The sequence below is a fragment of the Octopus bimaculoides genome, chromosome 1 (genome assembly GCF_046866305.1).
Source record: "Octopus bimaculoides isolate indiv1 chromosome 1, ASM4686630v1, whole genome shotgun sequence".
Lineage (NCBI taxonomy): Eukaryota > Metazoa > Mollusca > Cephalopoda > Octopoda > Octopodidae > Octopus > Octopus bimaculoides.
Genome location: NC_142928.1, coordinates 135,309,904 through 135,335,073, shown reverse-complemented (window position 1 = coordinate 135,335,073; position 25,170 = coordinate 135,309,904). Strand labels below are relative to the sequence as shown.

Here is a 25,170-nt window from a genome sequence, read left to right as displayed (position 1 = left end):
AGACGTTAGAGTAATGACATGCACACACACACACACACACACACACACACTCTCTCTCTAAAGAACACTTTCACATTATATATGTCTTAAAGGGAGAAAGCTTCAATCTGTTACAAAATGACATAAGAAATAAACTATTGCTGACAAAGATAAGACACAAAGATGTCAGATAAGGTGTTTATGTCATCTGAAGATAAACAAATATGAGTAAAATAGCTGAATAATAAGATATTGGATTACCAGCTTGTGTATTTTAAAAACATAGCTTTTATAAGTGTTATGTTGCGTGTGAATAGGAAGGACATTTAATTCTAAACTTTCAGTTCCTTAGCTAAAGGATTCAGCAATCATCATCATTTAATGTTTGTTTCCCATGCTGTGGTGAGTTGCATGGCTTAATAGGAGCTGGCAAGGCCAGGGGCCGTACCACGTTCCATAATCTGTTTTGGCTTGGTTTCTACAGATGGATGCCATTCCTAATGCAAACCACTTTATAGAGTGTAGTGGGTGCTTTTTATGTGGCACCAGCACCAGTGCTTTTTATGTGACACCAGCACCAGTGCTTTCTATGTGGCACCAACACCAGTGCTTTTTATGAGGCACCAGCACCAGTGCTTTTTATGTGGCACCAGCACCAGCGCTTTCTATGTGGCAGCAGCACCAGTGCTTTTTATTTGACACCAGTATCAGTCCTTTTTACGTGACTCTTTGGTTTTAGGATCTCAATTATGCTGTTGTGGGTGGGTCTTCTTAAGTACAGCAATGTGACATATACATTGATCCTCATTTTAACAAAATAAGAAAAAATTATAAATGCTCGTGTTGAATGAAATAATCTGTTCAACCAACAATAATTAGCACTGTTATTTCACCCAAGACAGGGTCTTTAGATTTATTTTGCCACATTTTTGGAAATATCAATGAATTCCACTGCTAGGCTTCTTTTAATTGTTGTTGTTTAGCCTTGGTTGAGCAATATTATGATTAAAAGCATTCCTTCTGTGGTGGCCATCTTTTCTTTTTTCCTGAAGCTGTAATAGAAGATATTTGCCCAAGGTACAACACAGTGGAACTGAATTTGAAATTGTGGGGTTGGGAAGCAAACTTTTTACTTACAAAGCCTTAATGAGTAAGTAGCGATGAGAAGTAAAGAGGAGTCTTTAGTCTTGTTGAGGATATGACAACTTCTTTAGTGCTGGCGCCATGATAAAAAACACCTGTTTCTCATTCTTAACTCTGTGATATATTGCTAATAGGCATCACAATTTGGCAGAATCATTAGCATGTCACACAAAATGCACAGCAGCATTTTTCTCCTGCTCTTTACATTCTGAATTCAAATTCTACCAAGGTTAATTTTGCTTTGCACCCTTTCAATAATATAAGTACCAGTCAAATACTGGGGTCAATATAATCAACCTTTCACCCTCCCCTCAAAACTGCTGGCCTTGTGTCAAAATTAGAAGGAAAAATTATTTTTTGGTGCTTCAAACATTGAACTTTTACAAGAACAAAACAACAAAATCTAAAGCTCCAATGAGCATTAAAGTTATAATGCATTTGAATAACTATTATTGCATGCAAACAAATAATATATCTGGTAGCTGTTACAAAGTTAGTGACACTTAAATAAACTAAGCGGACACCATCACCATTTTATGTCTGCTACCCATGCTGTCTTTGACTTGACAAATTACTGCTCTACTAGACAAGTCAGAGATTCCACATCTTGCTCATATATGAAGGGGTTCTGGTAAGTTCCTGGCTTTAAGGGTATTGTGAATGACCTGGTTGGAGGCCCAGCCTCCTGAGTTCTTTCACAGGGATTAGAAAAACTGAAGGACCTCTGCAATAAGTGTGTGAAACTGAGAGGGGAATATGTTGAATAAAATCGTAATTAACTGATCCTCCTGTATTTTCTTTTACCCATAGCCAGGAAGCTTTCAGCACCTGCTTGTATTACTTTTGGCTTTAAATGCACTCCTTAACATAGGTATCACAGAGTTAAGAATGAGAGACTGTATAGAGAGAGAGAGAGAGAGAGAGAGAGAGAGAGAGAGAGAGAGAGAGAGAGGAGGAGGAGGAAGTAGAAAGGCATGGCTACATGTAGCATTTGGAATAACTTACCTTCCACCGCATAAATACACAATCTGTCTTTTGAAGTTCATCATAGTCAAATGTGTCGGAATTAAAACTTTTTGCTAATTTAAAAAATGATAAAAATTTCCCCTGTGAAAAGAGAGAAATAACAATAATTTAATCATATATTATATTCAGGGCATGAATAGGGACTGTATTAGACTTTTTACTCATGTACTAGGTCTAGTAGGTTTCTTGCTTAGCCCATTACCTCCCATAATTCTATTAACTGGAATTTTTTTTTATGAAACTTTGATTTCTAGCATAAAACAGTCTTAGAAACACGCAGGAATGATCAAAATAACATTTTAAATAGAAATAAGTGAGATATTGGGTGAAAAATTAGCAAACCTCATTTGAATATCAGAGAAATATACCTAGTAGATATAGCAAAAAGGTTAGATATGTGTAAATATTGACAGATAATTACGAAATTTGTAATTTTTAAGTGATCTCATATGAGATCACTGGTAGGTAAAGGGTTAAGAGGAACTACAAGACTACTCACATTTTAGAAGGGAGGATGGGAATGATCAGGTAGAATCAGAAAGAGGTAAAAAGTGGCATATCATCATCATTGTTATCATTTAACATTTGTTTTTCATGCTGGCATAGATGTCAAACCATCCAACAATAATGTGAAAGGATCTGGCCAGCCAGGGAGCTGCATCATGCTCCATGTCAGCTTTGGCATGGTTTCTATGGCTGGATACCCTTCCTAATGTTAACCACTTTATAGTGTGGACTGGATGTTTTGTTTCCTGCCACTCACACAAATGGGGTTGCTAAGTAACTTGCAAGACTGGAAAGGACAAGGAAAGGGAAATGGGGGGGGGGAACAAGGGAAAGAGGAAGGTCCTCTTGATTAAGTGGTGGTGGTGGTGGGGGGATGTTTGAGGAGGAGGAGGAGAGATGATTATATCTCAGGAGAGCTTTACACCTATGAAACTTATGGATATACTGAAAACTCAGTTACACACATATGTGCGCATGGATACACACACACACACATATTAAAGCAGTGACTCCAAATAAGAACTATTCTGGTTTGTCAACTTGCCTAATTGAGCCAATATGGAAAACTAGATGTAAAATGATGATGATGATGATACTTTCATCCTTGACTGAATGTTCTAAGTTTCCACTAATTTCCCTGAGGATATCATTCTTAGATGATGATAGGAAAAAAAAAATCTTCCTGACATTATTATCATTGTCTTTATACTATTTAATTCTAATTAAGTTAGTGTAAACATATTTAAAAAGCTTAACATATTCAGCAAGGAAAAAGCAGTATCAATCATCAATTAAACATCATTTTCTTGATAAGTAAGGGAGGTAAGTATGGCTATGTTTCAATTTTATGCTTTACTGATAAGGTCATTAGAAATCCAAATCATGTTGTTATCTCAACAGAAAGAGATAAATATATATATATATATATATATATATATATATATATATATATATATATAGAGAGAGAGAGAGAGAGAGAGAGAGAGAGAATTTTACATACCCAGTGTTTCCTGTCCACATCTTCATCAGCATCCCACTTACGAGTTAAAAATGGATGCTTTTCACTGATGATTTCACCGTCGAAAAATGTTGTAAGTATTGGATATTCTTCTGTAAGCCCTTTGATTTTCAGATAGCCACATAGGTAAGCATTCTTTAGATCAACATACTGATAAAGATAGACAGCAGAAAGAAGTTTTAGATCATTGAACTGAAATCCTTTGATAAACACAAACACAGATTTAGTAAAATTCAAATCAAATGGAGGAGAAATAGATAATTAAATAGATAGATAAAAAGACAAAGAGAGATAGATAGATAGATAGATAGATAGATAGATAGATAAGGAATATAAAGTGAGTTGTATATTACATATGTTGCATATTCAAAGCTTATGTGTATGTGGGGGTGCAGGCATGGCTGTGTGGTAAGAAGTTTCCTTTTCAATCACATGGTTCCAGGTTTAGTCTCACAGCATGGAATCTTGGGCAAATGTCTTCTACTATAGCCTCAGGCCAACCGAATAATTGCGAGTGAATTTGGTAGACAGAAACTAAAAGAAGCTACAGTAGTACATATTCTAAAACTGGAAAAGTACAGAGAAGATTAGCATGGGTCCCTGCGCAAGGTTGACATGCAGATTTGCAAAGCATTCTATATTTTATAGGCACAGGAGTGGCTGTGTGGTAAGTAGCTTGCTTACCAACAACATGGTTCCAGGTTCAGTCCTACTGCCTGGCACCTTGGGCAATTTCTACTATAATGTCGGGCTGACCAAAAGCCTTGTGAGTGGATTTGGTAGACGGAAACTGAAAGAAGCCTGTCATATATATGTGTGTATGTGTGTGTGTGTTTTGTGTGTCTGTATTTGTCCCCCACAACATTGCTTGACAACCGATGCACATGCATTTTCGTCCTTGTAAGTTAGCGGTTTGGCGAAAGAGACCTATAGATTAAGTACTAGGCTTACAAAAAATAAGCCCTGGGGTCGATTTGCTCGACTAAAGGCGGTGCTCCAGCATGATCACAGTCAAATGACTGAAACAAGTAAAAGAATATATCTATGCATGTGTACCTTTGTTTGTCCCCCTCCACTGCTTGACAATCAGTGTTGGTGTGTTTATGCCCCCATAACCTTGTGGTTCAGCAAAAGAAACTGATAGAATAAGTGTTGGGTTTACAAAAAAAAAAAAAAAAAGAGTGGGGTTGATTCATTTGGCTAAAAATTCATTAAGGCTGTGTCCTAGCATGACCTCAGTCTAATGATTGAAACAAATAAAAGATGAAAAATAAAAGATGTGTACTTATTCATTTATTTAGTTATATTCAAAGCTTTAGTCAATGGGAGTGACCACTTTATGATGTTTAGTTCAATAACTGACTGAAAGAAATCAATAACAGTAAGTCAACTTCGGGTTGGCAGGATTTGAACTTAAATGTAGAAAGATAAAATAATTAAAGGTTGCAAGGCATTCTGGGTGTGAGTGTGTGTCTGTGTGTGTGTGTGTAAAATGGTTTATTCAAAAGAAGGAAAGCAGCACCCATGTCTTTTTCCTGGGGCCTCCAAGACAGGTAGCAGAAATTGAATAAGAAACCATAACTTTCTTGTCTTGGTGCAGTAGCAAGTGATGCACGAAGCTATCAAGATATCCTTAGTCCTTAGATCTGGTTTAACCATGGAGGGAACTCCCTACTGAGGGTACCCAAGTGTTAGGTGGTGGTGATTAAACTGGATGCCAAATAAAATCTACCACCCCAGAACAGGTATCATCAATTCAACAAGTATCTTGCAGTTTCTGTCTCCTTAATTCCACTTACAAGGCTTGTAAAATGTTTGATGACAATAGGCGCAGGAGTGGCTGTGTGGTAAGTAGCTTGCTTACCAACCACATGGTTCCGGGTTCAGTCCCACTGCGTGGCACCATGGGCAAGTGTCTTCTACTATAGCCTCGGGCTGAGCAAAGCCTTGTGAGTGGATTTGGTAGACGGAAACTGAAAGAAGCCCGTCATATATATGTATATATATATATATATATATATATATATATATATATATATATATATATATATATATATGTGTGTGTGTATGTGTTTGTCCCTCCACCATCGCTTGACAACTTAGCGGTTCGGCAAAAAGAGACCGATAGAATAAGTACTAGGCTTCCAAAGAATAAGTCCTGGGGTCGATCTGCACGACTAAAGGCTGTGCTCCAGCATGGCCGCGGTCAAATGACTGAAACAGGTAAAAGAGTGATAACACAACACACACACACTCAAACAAACAATTTTAACATCTGTTTTGTTCTGCCTGCAAGGGTAGGTGAGTCTTCCCATGCAGAGATCACCAGTTCTTTGTCAACTCTGTTGTGTGACACAACATCAGATCTTTCTTTCCACGGGTCCCCTTCCTATTAACCCTTTCGTTACTAACCTGGCCGTAGCCGGCCGAAAAAAATTTTGGTTCATAAGACTAACCCGGCCGTAGCCGGCCGAGCGTACCCATTGTTTATTTAAATGTATATTTGAACCCAAATCTCGTTAATACATTCGTTAAAACACCTGATTTCACTTTGCAAACAGTTAAGTTATTGTCTCCGACATTGTTTGGCGTGATATTTGAACTCAGGGAATTTTGGAAGATTTTTTTCCACATTTTTTGCGGCGTTAATTTTTTTCAACTTTGAAGATGGAGAGGAGTTTCATGCTATCAAGCAGTGATTCCGAATTTGAAGGTTTTTCAACAGAAGATATGGAGATATCGAAGAAAAGAATGAATGAGCTACAAAAGCACGTGGTGAACGATAATAAATCGGATATTTCTGTATCCGAAACTGAAAGCAGAGATTCTGAAAGCAGCGACGGCGACAGAGAGGATGATTTTACACCAGAATGGAGTAAAAATTTAAAAAAACGTTTTTATTAACAATTTTTCTGAGGAAACAGGGTCTACCCATAGTCTTTCTCAGGAAGTGAAACAATTAGACTTCTTTTTCATGCTTGCTTGAAATGATTACTGCGGAAACAAACCGTTACGCAGAATGTAAACAAACCGGAAAAAAAAAAGATAGCTTGCGGTTTCCTGCAACTTTAGATGAAATACGGGCATTTTTTGCCATAAATATTATTATGGATATTAGACAGTTACCCAGAATAACAAATTACTGGAGCGATCAGGAACCTTTTGGCGATGAATATATTTCCAGTATTATGAACGAGTACGATTTGTGAAGCTGAACCAATATTTACATGTGAGAGACACTTGCAGTACCCCCCCCCCCAGTACGTGGAGAACTTTGAGACAAAAATTATGCAATAGAATTGATTAAGAACCCTTTTTTAAATTATGCTCCAAATATCACATTAATATGTTGATAAATAAAAAAAGTTACAGGTGTTTAATGAGACTAGTCTAAATTCATGATTATTTTAGAATTTAAGGATCTTTTTTAAAACGGGGGCCACATTTTTCATTAACGAAACACTTTGAAACTTGGAACACTGGTAGAATGTGTCATATAAAACATCTTTTTCTCTTAGTCTTCTTTAAAAAAAAAAAGAAATCCCTAAGTTATTCCATGTTAAAGTTGTCGTATTTCTGTAATTTCAACCAATCACTGACGTCCATTCAGCCGATATACATTAAGTGCCGACTACATAAACAAACGATTCTGAAACAATTCTATCGGTTTTAGGGTTAGGGTAAAACAGCAAATTTAAAAAGAAAAAAGCAAATAAAACGAAGAATGAAATTATCGAAATAAGACAATTTTTTACATGAAATAAATTCGAATACAAAAATATTTTTCTGTTCTCTAACACAAAATAGATAAGTATACGAAGTTTGAAAGTCTTTCGGTACCAAAGACACTACGTAAAACATTAATGAAAAATGTGGCCCCCGTTTTAAAAAAGATCCTCTTATACAGTTGACCCCTTTCATATTCATCATATGCTCATATGAATGCAGTCTTCTCTCTTGCACACTACATCTGATTCCACTTCTGCTCAATTTTTTTTTTTATTGCATCTCATTTGAACCGTGTCAAAGAGACCAGTGGCAAGAATTAGGATAGCAAAATTGATGGGTCGCATACATGATAAATAATTTGTTCAAATTTCCCTTACATAAATAGGAAAGGAAGAGGTGGTGAGGCAAGACCTTTGAACATTGGGCCTCATCGAGGTGATGACTTCTGACCGAGACCTTTGGAAATATGCTGTGCATGAGAAGACCCGGCAAGCCAAGTGAGACCTAAATACAAGGCCTCTACCAGGGGTGTAGCCAGCCCACTTATGCGTACCTTTCCTTCTTTGGACACTAAACTTTGCTTGCAAAGACCTGTTGAGGCAAGTGAAATTGAAACCGAACTAAATTCGATGAATGGCACCCATGCCAACGTCGTCTCCTTCATTGGACACAAAACTCAGCTTGCGAAGACTTATTGGGGCAAGCGAAAGCGAAATCGGGATGGCACCTGTGCCCAGCGTCGCCTTTCTGGCACTTGTGCCTGTGGCATGTGTAATGGACTTTCGAGCGAGATCATTGCCAGTGCCCCTGGACTGGCTCTTGTGCGGGTGGCACATAAAATACACCATTTGAGCGTGGCCGTTGCCAGTACCTCTTGACTGGCCTTGTGCGGGTGGCACGTAAAAGCACCCACTACACTCTCTGAGTGGTTGGTGTTAAGAAGGGCATCCAGCTGTAGAAACTCTGCCAAATCAGATTGGAGCCTGGTGTAGCCATCTGGTTTCACCAGTCCTCAGTCAAATCGTCCAACCCATGCTAGCATGGAAAGCGGACGTTAAACGATGATGATGATATACACACGTGTGTGTGTACATGTACACACACATGCATGCACGCACACACACACGAAGGTGAATCAAAAAATAATGCAATCTTTATTTCCATTACCTTTTGGCTCTCCCTTGAGTGTGTGTGTGTGTGTGTGTGTGTGTATATATATATATATATATATATACATATGTTTGCGTGTTTGTGTGTGTACATGTATATATATATATATTGATATATATGTATATATGATATATAGGCATGTACACACACACACACACACACACATATATATAATTTGTTAAGTTGCTATTATGCTACAGTGTAGAGCATATTCATATAAAATTCATAATCAGTTCTTGAATATAACCAATACTATAACACAAATTAAATGCCAACAGAAGTAACATTAAAGATGGAAGGTTAAACTTGATGTAATCCACACTTTCATTCCATTACACGATTATAAGAAATTTATTTTGAATATGAGAGTGAAAGATAAATTGTTTTGAAAACAAAATTGTGCCTGATATTTGCCTTTCATTCTCTTGAGATCGATAAAGTGAAGTGCCAGTCAAGTACTGGCTCAATATAATTGACTGTTCCTTTCCCCTCCCACCGAATTTCTAGCATTATACTAATGTAAGAAATCAATATTTGAATGTATTTTACACTACTGACTGTTATGAATACTAACATGTAAAATAAATGTTATCACCATCATCATCATCATCATCATCCTTTCTACTACAGGCAAAAGCATGAAATTTTGTAGGAGGATGTGCTTGAGAAGACCTGGCAAGCCAAGTGAGACCTATGCCAGTGTTGCATAACCAGTCCATTTAAGAGTACCCTACAATCATTAGGCAATATGCTCTGCTTGAGAAGACCTGTTGAGTCAAGTGAAATCATTGTTGTGGGTGATGCCAGTACTGCCTGACTGGCACCCGTGCTGGTGGAACGTAAAAAGCACCATTTGAGTGTGGTCGATGCCAGTTCCACTGGACTGGCTTCCGTGCTGGTGGAAGGTAAAAAGCACCATATGAGCATCCACCAGCACGGATGTCAGCATCTGGTCGATGCCAGTACTGCCTAACTGGGTCCCTAGCTGGTGGCATGTGAAAAGCACCATTTGAGCAGGGTTGATGCCAGTGCTGCCTGACTGGCTCCCATGCTGGTGGCACCTAAAAAGCACCCACTACACTATCAGAGTGGTTGGTGTTAGGAAGGGCATCCAGCTGTAGAAACCTTACCAGATCAGATTGGAGCCTGGTGCAGCCCCCTGGCTTGCCAGTCCTCAGTCAAACCATCCAACCCATGCCAGCTTGGAAGTGGACGTTAAACGATGATGATGATGATGAGACAAGTTGATTGCAGTGATCCCCAGTGTTTCACTGGTACTTAATTTATCGAACCCAAAAGGATGAAAGGCAAAGTAATAATAATAACTCTTTCTTATTATGGACACAAGGCCTGAAATTTTGGGAGAAGATTTAGTCAATCACATCGACCCCAGTGCTCAACTGGTACCTATTTTATTGATCCTGAAAGGACGATAGGCCAAGTTGACCTTGGCGGAATTTGAACTCAGAACATAAAGGCAGACGAAATGCCTTTTACTTGACGCACTTATGATTCTGCCAACTCACCACCTTTCAAATAATGATGATGATGATGAGATTGTTATAAACAGTGCTCAAGTGCACAACAACTCATTGGAACAGGGTAAAAGGGGACAGAAAGGATCAATAAGTATCTATGTACCTATGAAAGAGGATACTTTGAATAATGTAGTCTAAGGTACACACAAACATGTGACTTAGAGACACTAGTCCATACAAATATCTAAAAAGGGATGCAACCCGGAAGGGTTAATATAAAAAAAGATATAATAAAAACCAGTGTATAGATTTAGCTTGTGTTTGGTTAAAATTGTCAACCAAACAAGAGCTGCTAGTTGAAGACAATGTGATGACCAATTCACCATTACAGAGTAATGAAAAGAGATGGACAGAGGTGTAGTGCTTACATTTGAGGTTATATTTTGAATCAATCTATTATCAAAAGTGTAACTTTGAGTCCAGGACATTCATCCCCCATGGAGAATAACCTCCCAAGGACAATGACCCCTGAGGACAACAGATGATGATTTAAAACTTCTTAATATATTGGAAAGGGGGTAATTAACCAAGGGAGAGGGGTAATTGTCCTGATACGGTAACTTTTTATGAGGCACCAAGTATCATGAACTACAACATTCAATGTCTCCCTCTTTTGCTTAAGGCAGTAGGCTGTAATCTGTGGGAGACTTGGCTACTATTTTAGCAGGCTAAGCATTGAACAGTCACATATAAGCTCTCTTGCTAGTTCCAATTAGTGAACCTGAAGGGACAAAAGCTTCCCATTTTCCATCATAAAGAAAAAAAAAATATGGAGGAAGTCTTAATTGTAAATATTTTCCAACTATTTAATTCTTTTAATTATTTTGTTTGCAATTTCTCTTTACAAGTTCGATGTCATTAGTTTTTGTAAAAACCTATCCGGTTGCACCACATCATCATTGTTTAATGTTCATTTTCCATGCTGGCATGGGTTGGATGTTTTGACACGAGTTGATAATCCAGGGGATTGAGTCAAGCTGTAACACCTGCTTCGGCATAGTTTCTATGACTGGATGTCCTTCCTAATGCAAACCGTCTCATAGAATGTACTGAGTAAATTTTCCAAGGCTCCAACACTTGTGAGGTTACTAGTAGTGCCAGTACCATATAAAAAGCATCTACTTATATGCTAATTAGCTATTGATGACTATAGCCCAGTTAACCCATTACCTACCAGTGATCTCATATGAGATCACTTAAAAATTACAAATTTCGTTAATTATCTGTCAATATTTACACATATCTAACCTTTTTGCTATATCTACTAGGTATATTTCTCTGATATTCAAATGAGGTTTGCTAATTTTTCACCCAATATCTTGCTTATTTCTATTTAAAATGTTATTTTGAAATGTTAATTTGATCATTCCAGCGTGTTTCTAAGGCCGTTTTATGCTAGAAATCAGAAGTTTCATAAAAAAATTCCATTTGACAGAATTATGGGAGGTAATGGGTTAAGCAGAGGTATAGCAATAATAAACATTTGTCATTTATTTTAAAATATATTTCACATCTACTCATATACAGTATTGTACATTTATATAATGATTCTCTTATCAATATTCCAGCAAGCATTAAGGCATCAAGCTGGCAGAATTGTTAGCCTGCTGGGCAAAATGCCTAGCAGCATTTCATCCATTTTCATGTTCTGAGTTCAAATTCTACTGAGGTCTACTTTGTTTTTTTTGTCCTTTCAAGGTCAATAAAATAAGTGCCAGTTGAACACTGGGGTCGATATAATCAACTCAATCCCCTTTCCTGAAATTTATGGCCTTGTGCCAAAATGTGAAACCAATATTTCAGTAAGCATGATAATGAGGTTTAATAAGACTGAAATATATCTTAAGTTGTTTCCCATAATTGTATTAAATGATTAAAATAAATAGTAGTCATTGAGCATATGTCTTTTACTCATCATATAATTAATTTTAATTAGATCTTTTTATGCTCATTGCTTTAAACATGTTAACACTAGCTTTTAACTACAGCAACAGAAATACAAATTAATAGTAGTGGTGGTGGTGGTGGTAGTGACAGTAGACACTCTTATAATATGCAACTGACTGGTATGTCTGTCATTCAATCTGAGAAAGAAACAGAAGTGAAAAGGAAATGTAAAAACCATTTGTAGTGAACAGCTTGTTGTTCATCATCCAGCCAGCCAGAGAGAGAGAGAGAGAGAGAGGAGGGAGACAGAGAGAGTGTGTGAGTGTGTGTAAAAGTATGTATTTGTGTGAGTGTGTGTGAGAGAGAGAGAGAGTGTGTGTGTGTAAAAGTGTGTATTTGTGTGTGTATGAGTGTGCGAGTGTGTGTGTGTGTAAGAGAGAGAGAGAGTGTGTGTGTGTGTCTGAGAGAGAGAGAGAGAGAGAGAGAGAGAGAGAGAGTGTGAGTTGTGTACTTTGCAGGTCTGCTGCACGCTGTCGGAAAAATAAAGTTAGTTATTTTTAAGAGTTAGAAAATAGCGTTGTTACTCGGTCACAGTAGAAAGAAATAAAAGAATTTGAAATCAGTTTCTCAACTTCAAGTGAATCAACACTTTGAAATGGCTGCTGTGGGTTAGGGCATATTTTTGAGCTGTAATTTGATGGTTGAAGCCAGTTAAAAAGGCCAGCCTTGTTACATTCCATGTCACAGTGAATCTCCCTGAGGACTACATTAACCCTTTAGTGTTCACATTATTCTGCCATAATTAATGCTTTTTTACCCACATTGTTTTGAACTAATCATGCATTATCTTGTAGCTATAAGCTTTTGATGAGGTAGCTGTTAATTTTTAAAATGATATTGTAGGGTTGGTGTGAGAGACCAGATCCGGCCAGTTTGAACATAGAACAGCCAGAATACTTTTGGCTGGATATGGCTGGTTTAAATGCTAAAGGGTTAAGGATGTGCATGTCTGAAGAGTGCAGTGATCCGCCACTCGCACATTAATTTCACAAGCAGGCTGTTCAGTTAATCGTATCAATCATCATCATCATCGTTTAACGTCCGCTTTCCATGCTAGCATGGGTTGGACGATTTGACTGAGGACTGGTGAAATCAGATGGCTACACCAGGCTCCAATCTGATCTGGCAGAGTTTCTACAGCTGGATGCCCTTCCTAACGCCAGCCACTCAGAGAGTGTAGTGGGTGCTTTTACGTGCCACCGGCACGAAGGCCAGTCAGGCGGTACTGGCAATGGCCACGCTCAAAATGGTGTATTTTATGTGCCACCCACACAAGAGCCACTCCAGGGGCACTGGCAATGATCTCGCACGAAAATCCTTACACATGTCACGGGCACAAGTGCCAGAAAGGCAACGCTGGGCACAGGTGCTATCCCGATTTCGCTTTCGCTTGCCCCAATAAGTCTTCGCAAGCTGAGTTTTGTGTCCAATGAAGGAGACGACGTTGGCATGGGTGCCAGTCGTCGAATTTAGTTCGATTTCGATTTCAGTAAAGATGTAAAGATGTCTGGTCATTGAGGTAGTCATATTTGAAGAATTAAAGGACATATGACCATGTTCAGAAACAGGTGAGGATTAGCAACAGGAAGAGTATCCTGCTTTAGAAAATCTGACCGGTGCAAGCATGGAAAAGTGAATATCAAAATGGTGATGATGATGACCAGTTCATATTGAATTAAACTTAATATTTCTACAAACTAAGGCTTCAATCTGGCAGAATCGTAAGTATACTGAGCAAAAGGTGGGGAGCTGGCAGAGTCGTTAGCATGCTGGGTGAAATGCTTATTGGTATTTCATCTGCTGCTACATTCTGAGTTCAAATTACGGGGTCGATGTAATTGATTATCCCCCTCCCCCAAATTTCAGGCCTTGTGCCTATAATACAATGTATACAGGGCAAAATGGTTAGTGGCATTTCACACATCTTTACAATCTGAGTTCAAATTCAGTCGAGGTCGATTTTGCCTTTTCTCCTGTTGGGGGTTAATAAAATAAGTACCAGTTGAACACTGGGGTCAATGTAATCAACTTCTTCCTTCCTTGAAATTGCTGGCCTTGTGCCAAAATGTGAAACCAGTATTTTATGAACTATTCTTGAAAGCATTCTTCTCCAAAAGTTCATATAGAACTGCAAACGCAGACACAGCTGTACGGTAAGAAGTGTGCTTTCCAACCACATGGTGCCAGGTTCAGTCCCACTGTGTGGCACCTTGGGCAAGTGTCTTCTACTATAGCCTCGGGCTGACCAAAGCCTTGTGTGTGGATTTGGTAGATGGAAACTGAAAGAAGCCCATCGTATATATGTGTGTGTGTGTGTTTGTGTGTCTGTGTTTCCCCTCCACCATCACTTGACAACCGATGTTGGTGTGTTTATGTCCTTGTAACTTAGTGGTTTAACAAAGAGACCAATAGAAGAAGTACCAGGCTTACAAAGAATAAGCAAAAGAATAAAAGAAAAAGAAAGAATAGATGTCAAGAAAAGGGTATGTGTTTAACTTTTCAAAGAAGAATATAAAATAGTTAAGTTAGGGGTTAAAATATTTAAACCCTTTTAAGGTGGTGAGCTGGCTGAATTGTTAGCATGCTGAACAAAGTGTTCAGTAGCATTTTATCTGTCATTATGCTCCGAGTTCAAATTCTGTTGGTGTTGACTTTGCTTTCATCCTTTAGGGGTCAATAAAATAACTAGCAGTAGAGCACTGGGGTCAATTTAGTCAACTTAACCCATTCCCCCAAACTGCTGGCCTTGTTTCAAAATTTGAAACCAATATATTTAACTATTTCATTATCATATTTCTGTAGACATACACTGCCTTTCTTTTAATTAATTTTGAAAATAATTAAGAATTTAGTAAAATAATTCTGTCATTATTAATCTGATGTTTGAAACATAAATTTCCATGAAATTTTGATGGAAGATTTTTAAAATTTAAATCATTTTAAAACAGAGAGTTTGCATAACAAAACCAAGGGCAGTCTCACGGGGTTTAATAACAAAAGGGTTAATGCATTGTACTTGTAAAAGTATGAAGCTTTGCTTCATCGATTCCATAACGAAAAATATCAGGGGTTGACATAAAGATTGATAATTAAACTGAGTATTGCATGATAAATTGAAATCTTTTTCTCTCTCTCTCTCTCTCTCTATGGGAGAGAGGCACAAGCACATACACAGACATATACACACACGGCAGTAAACTTCTGCCTACCAAATTCAATCACAAAGCTTCGGTCGGCTCGGGGCTATAGCAAAAGACACTTGCCCAAGGTGCCACGCGGTGGGACTGAACCTGAAACCATGCAGTTGGGAAGAAATGTAAAATGTAATATAACGCACTAAAACTTTCAATTTCACAGGTACTAATTTGATTAATTTCAAAATTACTAATTTGAAAATATTCAAATTAGATTTAATGGCTCCAATGAAAGAGGGCCTAGTAGAAGCAATTCTGGTTTTAAGATTAGTAAACTTTGGATATGGATTTTTTTATTTAATCCCTCTTCAATAGATGTAGTGTCTCTTTATCTTTTATCTTTTTCTTGATTCAGTTATTGGACTGTGACCATGCTGGAGCACTTCCTTGAAGGGTTCGGTCAAACAAATTGACCCAAGTACTTATTTTTTATTAAAGTCTGGTGCTTATCCTATTAATTCATTTTGCTGAACCACTAAGTTATGGAGATGTAAACAAACCAACAATGGTTGTCAAGTGGTGGTGGGGACAATGACAAACTTGCCCATGGTGCTGCACAATGGGACTGAACCCAAAACTACGTGGTTGCAAAGTGAGATTAACCCCCATTGTGTTTATGTTTAACCCTTTAACATTCAGATTACTCTGCCAAATGTAGGAGTAGGAGCACTCTGTCGGTTACGATGACGAGGGTCCCAGCTGATACGATCAATGGGACAGCTTGCTCGTGAAATTAACATGTAGGTGACTGAGCACTCCATGAACATGTGTGCCCTTAACTTAGTTCTCAGGGAGATTCAGCGTGACAAGGCTGACCCTTTGAAATACAGGTACTACTCATTTTTGTCAGCTGAGTGGACTGGAGAAACCGTGAAATAAAGTGTCTTGCTCAAGGACACAACGTGTCGCTGGGAATTGAACTCATGACCTTACGATCATGAGCTGAATGCCCTAACCACTAAACCATGCATCAAATGTAATGTTTATTTATTCACATTGTATTGAATTAATTGTGCATCATCTCATAGCTTTGAAATTTTAATGGTATGATTGTTTATTTTTAGAACGACATTGTAGGGTAGGTGCAAGGTGTCAGATCTGGCCAGTTTGAACATAAAACAGGTAGAATATTTGGGCCAGTTTAAATGCCGAAGGGTTATTATCAAGTGAAAGTTCTTTGATAGATAATATAACATCACAGCTATAACCTTTAAATGTAAACTTTAACCCATTACGCACCAGTGATCTCATATGAGATCACTTAAAAATTACAAATTTCGTAATTATCTGTCAATATTTACACATATCTAACCTTTTTGCTATATCTACCAGGTATATTTCTCTGATATTCAAATGAGGTTTGCTAATTTTTCACCCAATGTCTCGCTTATTTCTATTTAAAATGTTATTTTGAAATGTTATTTTGATCATTCCAGCGTGTTTCTAAGGCTGTTTTATGCTAGAAATCAAAGTTTCATAAAAAAATTCCAGTTAATAGAATTATGGGAGGTAATGGGTTAATAGTGATAAAAAGTAACCTACTTTGGTCATGTAAGTTGTATACTATTAATCAACATAAAGAATGTACAATTATTCTAATTACAAGTTGAGGAGTCAGAACCAGAGGTAACAAAAACTGAGGAGTCAGAGTCAATAATTTTGCATACAAACTCCACAGTCCTAGGTATGTCTGGAATAGCTTTGCTGGAGCTAAAGGATAAAAAAAAAAAAAAGTTATGTGTGTGAGTATATTTATCTATATGTATGAGAAGCGAGAAAGTGTCTATATCAATCATGTCAATAAATTGTAATGCCTCTCTCTCGCTCTTTCTATCTGTAGGTGTATATTGCTGCATATGTGTATATATGTGTGTGTGTGTACTCAAAAAGTACTGTGGCTAAATCGGACTGAATTTCCAGTCAGCCGTGTTAAATCCTCAGCATCCAAAATGTTGCACCCAACCATCTCGTTCTGAGTTCAACCTTTAGGTATTTATTGACATATTGCTCCACTCAATATCTGATTTTTTTTTCTCATACACAGACACATAATCTGAAAACATTTTTCTTATTGATTGATTTTTCTCTCTGTATTTTGAGAGTAAAGACGTACATAAGTTGCTTGGATCAATAAATTGACAATTTTACACAATATATTAATTTTTATATAATTTCAGGCAAAGTCTTATTCAACCTTTCTTACTGAATTTCTACCTAAAACATTTGGACACATACTAACAACCAACTTTTACTCTTCTATCTTCTACATGTTTCAGTAAATGGACTCTGCCCATGCTGGGGTACCACCCTGAAGAACTTTAGTCGAACAAATCTTATTCTTAAATCTGGTACTTATTCTATTGATTGCTTTGGGTAAACTGTTAAGTTATAGGGACCTAAACTAACTAACACCAGGTGTCAAACAATAGTGAAGGGCAAACTCAAAAAGAACACACACACACACACAATGCGTTTCTTTCGTTTTCTCTCTACAAAATCCACTCATAAGGCTTTGGTTGACCTGGGGGGGGGGGCTATAGTGGAAGACACTATGCCAAACTACCCTGTAGTGGGACTGAACCTAAAACAATATGGCTGGGAAGCAAGCTTCATAATCATACAAACACAATGAAATTTAAAATAAATGTATTGTTCGCCATCCACTTTATGGCTCTTAAATGCCCCTGAACCCTTTTGTTACCGTATTTATTTTGAGATGCTCTGTGTTTCTTTTAATTAATTTTAAATGCAACAAAGTATTTAGTAAAAATAACTTAGTTATCATTAAGCTAGTGTTAGGAACATAAATTGTGACTATGGTTTGGTGGAAAATTTTAATTCAGAACTTATGAAGACAAGACATTTGTACTACAGAGCCAGATGCGGTTTCAGCCAGGTTGGTATCAAATGGGTTAAAGGTGGTAAGGAATCTCTTCAGAACTATACTCATTGAGAACAATAATACTGTTTTCTCATTTAGGCAAAAGGTGACACATTTTTGATAGAAGGAAAACGGTTGATTATCCTGAGCAGGCATGGCTGTGTGGTAAGAAGCTTGCTTCCTAACCACAAGGTTCTGGGTTTAGTACTACTGCATGGTACCTTGGGCAAGTGTCTTCTGCTATAGCCTTGGGCTGACTAAAACCTTGTGAGTGGATCTGGAAAATGGAAACTGAAAGAAGTCTGTTATATAAATATATATCTATGAGTGTCTTTGTGTCTGTGTTTGCCTCCCACCACAACCTGACAACTGGTGTTGGTGTGTTTATGTCCCTGTAACTTAGCAGTTCAACAAAAGAGAGCAATAGAATAAATACCAGGCTGACAAAAAAAAAAAAGTACTGAGAGCAATTCATCCAACTAAAAATTCTTCAAGGTGGTGCCCCAGCATGGCCACAGTCTAATGACCAAAAGAAGTAAAAGATAAAAGATGGTATTTTACTGGTACTTTATTATTTCACAAAGAATGAAAGGTAAAACTCAACCTTCATGTAGAGGTATGTAATTAAACACCACAAGGTATTTTGTCTGACTAACTCATTCACCCAACGCACTGCTATTATATAAAGGATCCTATTAACAAAGTTTATAAGTAAAATATTATTCTACATTGGCTACATAACAAGTATTGATAAAACAGAATTAGTTGAGAAACTATTTTAGGAATGTGCTTCACAAAAGACTGCTGTTGTTTGTTAATATAAAGCTATGATAAAAAACATAATAGTAAGTTGAGTTATTGAGCATTTTCTCAAAATCCTATACAATAGACATATGTGGGTTTATGTGTCATTAAAAATCTGCTTTGATCTACTCTCACTCTGGTTACTTTTCATTATTAATTCACATTGCTGTTTCCTCAAATATTTCTCCTCTTATCATTTAATGTCCATTTCCATGCTAGGATGGGTGTCCATACCATTTTAATTGTTTCTCTTACATGAGCCTATCTTTGATGCACAATAGATTTCTAAACTGTACTGAACTTACACACCACAACAAGCATTATTCTATCTACTATTTATTTGCACCTAGCATGAGGGATAAGACTATAGATCTGCCAAGCTTTATGGCCATATCTAATATTCATTTCTACCATAGGCACAAGGCCTGAAATTTTGGGGGAGGGGGTTAGTTGATTTCATCGACACCAGTACTTGTTTGGTATTTAATTTATCAACCCTGAAAGGATGAAAGGTAAAGTTGACCATGGCAAATTTTGAACTCAGAATTACTGAAGTATGGAATAAACTACCTGCATCAGTTGTTAGCTGTTGAGACACTACATTCTTCAAAACTTTCCTGCTTCCTGAAATTCACCAACATCTGATGCTCCTTGCCCCGTGTTTTTTTTTTTAAAGACTCATTCACAGTTCATTTCCCATACAATTTTGGTTACTTTTTCTGATGAGTTGTCGAGCACCTGAATACTGTATACAAGTTCATTATATTAACATAGCACCTAACACAACTTTGTATCATCCCCTCTCCCACCACTGGACCACCAAATTATCTCTCCTTATGCACTATGCCTCTCTGTTTTTCTCCCTCTCTCCTGTAGCCAACCTAAACATGTCATTTCGTCTCCATCTCCTGCCAACTGTACCATCATTACTATCCTGTTGTTTGCATTCCTGTATCTTCTCCAACTCCTGCATCACTGGCCATCTCCCTTCCCCATATCTATCTTTCTGTCCAGCCACTCTTCAGCCCAACCCAATCTTTACAGATGTTGCCTACTTTTCCTCTCCCATTTTTCCTATCTCTTACTCCCATCATTTACTCTTGTAAGCCCTACACATTTGCACTCTTAGCTTCTCTGTCACCACTCACATCATCCCTTGAGGTAGCACCTAGACATCTCAACACTACACTACTATTTACCTCTTTGCAGCTACTACTGATTCATTCTCACTTCTCCCCTAAATGTGAGCAGCCATGTAGCGCCGCTACAACACTTTCTTCTCCATGTAGCTCCTCTATTCCACTTCCTTCTCTCACATCTTAACTCCCATCTAGCATAAAGACATTCCTCCTTCTTCTTTGGGTTTTGCAGATTTGTGAGCTGCATGGTGACCTCATTAGTGCCAGTGACACACACACACACACACAAACGCATCCAATACACACTGTAAAGTGATTGGCATTAGGAAGGGTATCCAGGTGTAGAAATCATGCCAATACTGACACTAGAGTATGAGGTAGTCCTTGGACCCTCATCTGATCCTGTCAAATGGTTCAACTCATACCAGCATGGAACATGGATATTAAACGGTAATGATAATTCTTTTCTACTCTAGGCACAAAGCCTGAATTTTTTTGGGGGAGGGTGTCAGTTGATTAGATCAACCCAAGTATGCATCTGGTACTTAATTTATCGACCCCCAAAAGGATGAAAGGCAACGTTGATGGTGAAGATAATTATTTGTCATCATCATCATTTAACATCCGTCTTCCATGCTGGCATGGGTTGGATGGATAAGGAGCTGATAAACTAAAGGACTGCACTAAGATCCACTGTTTACTTTGGCATGGTTTCTATGGTTGGGTGCCCTTCCTAACACCAACAACTTTACAGAGTTGACTATTTTACAGAGTGAATTATTCTTTAGTGTTTTTATATTAGTTCTTTTGAAGTGGAAATGCAGCATCTAGCATACATTCATAGCTAAGTTCTTTCACTCAGAGAGTATTTGGTTGAAACATCAGCAAAGTGACATTTGTGTAGTAAAACATTGCCCGAGAGGCAATTCTACAGGGTTGAGATTTTGGAGAGGAATGACTGTATTTAGTGTGCAGTCTGAGAGTGAGGGGCTATAGGGACATAAGAAGAGGAGAAATAGGTGTGTTGAGGGAGCAGGAGTAGGGTATAAGTAGATAGCTAATTCTGTAGAGTATAAGGCAGTGGTGTGGTAGTGGCCCCTTGCGGAAGTGAAAAGATTCAGTAGGGTGCTGAAGTGGAGGCAACAAATGTAAAAACAATGGGTTAATTAGGTTAGGTTTTATTTGTGGAATACAGTTGTTTTGAATTTGTTGCAGAAAATGGTCTATATTTGTGGTGGTGAGTTGGTGGAGGGCGTTAGGTATGTGGTCTGGGTGCCAAGGGGGTGGCAGCATGAAAAAGTTTGGGAACCACTGGTATAAGGCATTATAATAGCAGTAGAACAGGCAGGAAGATAAAACAATGGTCTGTGAGCAAATGATTGTGGTATGCTGGTGATAAGTGAATCTGTCAATTAGATAAATTACTATGTTGTCTAGGATGTTTATGTTTGTAATAGCAACACCACCACAGATATATGAACAATACAACATTGTGGGTTTAATTTGAGCTTTGCAGAAAGTTAGCTACTTTTCAGGACAATAATTTTTCTTGTTTTGAAGAAGAAGGCTAGTCTTCTAGTTGTAGCTAAGTGTTGTTCATGAATAGAGTGAGTGCAGTGTTGCAAGATTGTCTCCTTGTTTGTGTAGTAAATGTCTAAGTACTGTCAAAGGAGAACTGGTTGTGTTGTTCCTACTGAAGTATTTCCATGAAAGCAGTGCAAACACTGAAGTGTTTAAGTGTAATGTAGGAGATTAAAGAAAAGTGAGGATGGTGTTATCTGTATGATAGAAAAGTGATCAATGCACAGAAGGAAGAGATAGCAGAGTAGTTAGAATGTGTGCCACCCAGAGCAGCCCATGCGTTTTCCTCCTGATTCTGGGAGCAATACGGCTTATACAGCAAACCGAAAAGTGCCACCCTCACGACTATACTACTGGGATAAGAATGTTTTAAATGGAGTGGTCTGATAGGAAACTTTTGGTTGCGTTGTTAAGAAGTTTGCTTTGTAGCTGTGTGCTTTCAAGTTCAATCCTCCTGTATTGCACTTTCAGTAAGTCTTTTTTTATTTACTTGAGAATGAATATCCTACTAAAATTCTACTCAAAAATTTTGGTAGTTCCTTTTGGTATATTCTACTGAAACATGTTATTATGGAAATAGGGTGCGGATCTCCAGCTTGCTAGCTCTGGTCAAGCCATCCAACCCATGCCAACATGGACAACGGACGTTATATGATGATAATGATGCTGATGACACACAAACTGAAGGAGATGAGGCTGTGTGGTTAAGAAGTTGTTTACCATCTAAGAGAGGTTAACTCTTTAGTATTTAAACCAGCCAAATCTGGCCCAAATATTCTATCTGTTTTATGTCCAAACTGACTGAATCTGGTCTCTCACACCTCAATCTACAATGTCATTCTAAAACTAAATAATCACATCATTGGAATCTTGAAGATAATGCAAGATTAATTCAAAGCAATGTGAATAAATATTACAGGTGACACAGTAATCTGAATGCTAAAGGGTTAAATCTCACTGCGTGGCACCTTGTCTTCTGCTATAGCTCCAAGTCAACCAAAGCCACGTGAGTGGATTTAGTAGAGGGAAACTGAAAGAAGCCCACTGTACGTATGTATGCACACACTTGTGCGTACGTGTATGTGTGTGTTTATGTGTACCCTTGTTTAGGCATTGCGTGATGGTTGTAAATGAGCATCATCGTCATACAAGCGAGGTTGTTTGTTGTCAGTCTTCCATGAAAAAACAAAACAAAAAAAAACATGTCTAGCTATGAGAAAATATTACCTTGCTTGGAAACAGGTGAGTGTTAATGACAGGAAGGGCACTCAGCTGAAGAAATCTGCCTCCACAAAACCCGCTCTAATCTATGCAAGCATGGAAGGCTTAAATGAACACACACACACACACGAGGAAAACTTAATAAATAATCTACCAAACAGTGAGAAAATTTTCTCTCTTGCTGGAAGTATTCTACTCTAATTTATATTTTTAATAAGTGTTTCAAAAAATTATGTGTAAACATTTTGTGAATGTAAAAAGTAATATACTCTGATCGGATCGATGAAGTAAATTTTAATATTCAAGAAAAGTACACCCAGTATGTTGCTGAGAGAGAGAGAGAGAGGGAGAGAGAAAGAGGGAGAGAGAGAGAGAGAGAGAGAGACCAACTCAGTTTATGTAAGAATTATTGTCCTGATTCAGGTCAGGCCCAAATCAGGTGACCTTTGTTGATAAGTCTTTAAGCGGTAACAATCCCATAATAATAATTATTTTTTCAAGTGTTAACCCTGGATCACACATTCCAATGTGTCAATTCTATTTAGAATAGTACGGTGTGATTTTCAGGAAAATTTGGTTGCAATTTCTAGCAAGTCGAGCGATCGCGTCGTGACTCCTACCCCCACTTTGTTCAAAGTGCAAGTTATAAACGAAACCGGCTCACACTTAATTACCCGCGAAATCATTTTTTAAAAAAGGTTAAAAAACAAACAAACAAAAACTCTCTCAGAAGAGAGAAAAATATCTGCTTATTACAAAGTTCTAGTCTAGAAATTTGATAGGCTAAACAAGCAACTATCAGCAGGTAGAGTGCTACAGGTAAAAGACGAACGAAAGATTTATAAATACGAGGTATGTTCTAGATTTCCATACACATGATAAAACTAATTTATCTCATGTAAATGTGATAAACATGAATCTTTCCATGAGGCATAGTCGCATTATTTAAACTAATAATAATAAAATCGTGAAGTGATACAGCTCCTATAGAAGGGAGTCGAAGCCAAGTTTTGAAAACGGTTTTCCGTGAGATTAACATTTTCTAATCTACAGTCTTCACCTCCAGCTACATAACTGGTACAGTTGTGCATTTATTAAACAGAACCAATCCATCAACGGTGTTTTAAAAAACATTGAGCAAATGACAGCTTTAAACATTCTAATATATATATATATGAGAATGTTTAAATATATATATATATATAGAGAGAGAGAGATACACATGCTGATGTCTATTAATGCCTTTTTTCAATGGACAGACATCACATTGATATGAGATACTGTGACATGAAGGACGATCGTATCACAGGACACACTTAGGATAATTATCATTACAACTCGTGAACATCATCTGAGACAGTGTTGATAACAATCCAAAGCAAATTTATTCATAAAAGCAACAAGGAAAGGAAACAGACATTTCGCGATTACTGATCCTGTATTTTCAAATTCACATTACTCAGACTGTGACTACGTACACACATATACATGCATATATATATATATATATATATATATATATATATATATATATATATATATATATATATATATATATATATGTGTCTGCGTGTGTATATATATATATATATACATACACACACACAGTACATATTTCTAATTCAATAAGATGACCAAAAACATTGAAAACAAGAATAATCGAGAACAAATTCAAAAACACAAAAGTATGTATTATATATATATATATATATATATATATATATATATATAATGTGTGTATGTATGTGTGTGCGGAGAGAGAAAGAGAGAAAGAAAAACGATGATGTTAGAGACAGCTGACATTTACATAGAATTTATCATTTCAAATTACATCGGAGAGCAAATGATGCAGTGGTGAACGTAAACTGCAGATGCTGTAATAATGCGATTGCTATGATATAGGAGGAAACAGGCAAAAGGTTTATGCTAAAACAAACCAGATTGTTCGGCAGAATAAGATAGATTTAGTCAGTAACTTATCGTTCTCACCTGTAAAACCACTTCAACATCGTATGAATTGCCTTTGCTTTTTTGATGTCCGTTGAATCGAGAGCCGTTGTATAAAAGATTTGTGGGCATTCCAGCAAGATGATGGTTTTCGGGCGGTGGAGGGTCTATGATATTTTGCGGCATTTTTTTTTAGAAGCACTTTGCTAGGTTTGTTTACTTACACCATAAACACGGAAGAATGAACGTCTTCCACTTAGAAGATTTTTACGCCTGCTATGTAACGCCAACATCAATTGGTTACTACGCCTACTTCCGGCCTGATTAACCAATTAAATGATACTTT

The 25,170-nt window shown here is 37.4% G+C and overlaps 1 protein-coding gene and 1 pseudogene across 7 annotated transcripts in view; one reads left to right on the top strand and one right to left on the bottom strand.

The window, feature by feature from the left end:
- Positions 1-25,157, bottom strand: part of LOC106873867 (glucose-induced degradation protein 4 homolog) — a 52,144-nt gene extending 26,987 nt beyond the window's left edge. For 6 of the 7 annotated variants that reach the window (XR_001409931.3, XR_001409930.3, XR_008264944.2 and 3 more), the window contains exons 1-3: positions 24,867-25,157; positions 3,656-3,823; positions 2,128-2,229 (exon numbers count right to left, since the gene is read on the bottom strand). Coding sequence is in view for 3 of the 7 variants with exons in the window: in XM_014921385.3 (XP_014776871.1) it covers positions 2,128-2,229; positions 3,656-3,823; positions 24,867-25,010 (414 nt within the window). In the remaining 4 variants the exon portion in view is untranslated. The remainder of the gene's footprint in view (positions 1-2,127; positions 2,230-3,655; positions 3,824-24,866) is intronic. The other variant, XM_089358992.1, reaches the window with a different exon arrangement.
- Positions 4,223-4,318, top strand: LOC128250124 (U6 spliceosomal RNA; annotated as a pseudogene).
- Positions 25,158-25,170: the final 13 nt, after the last annotated feature.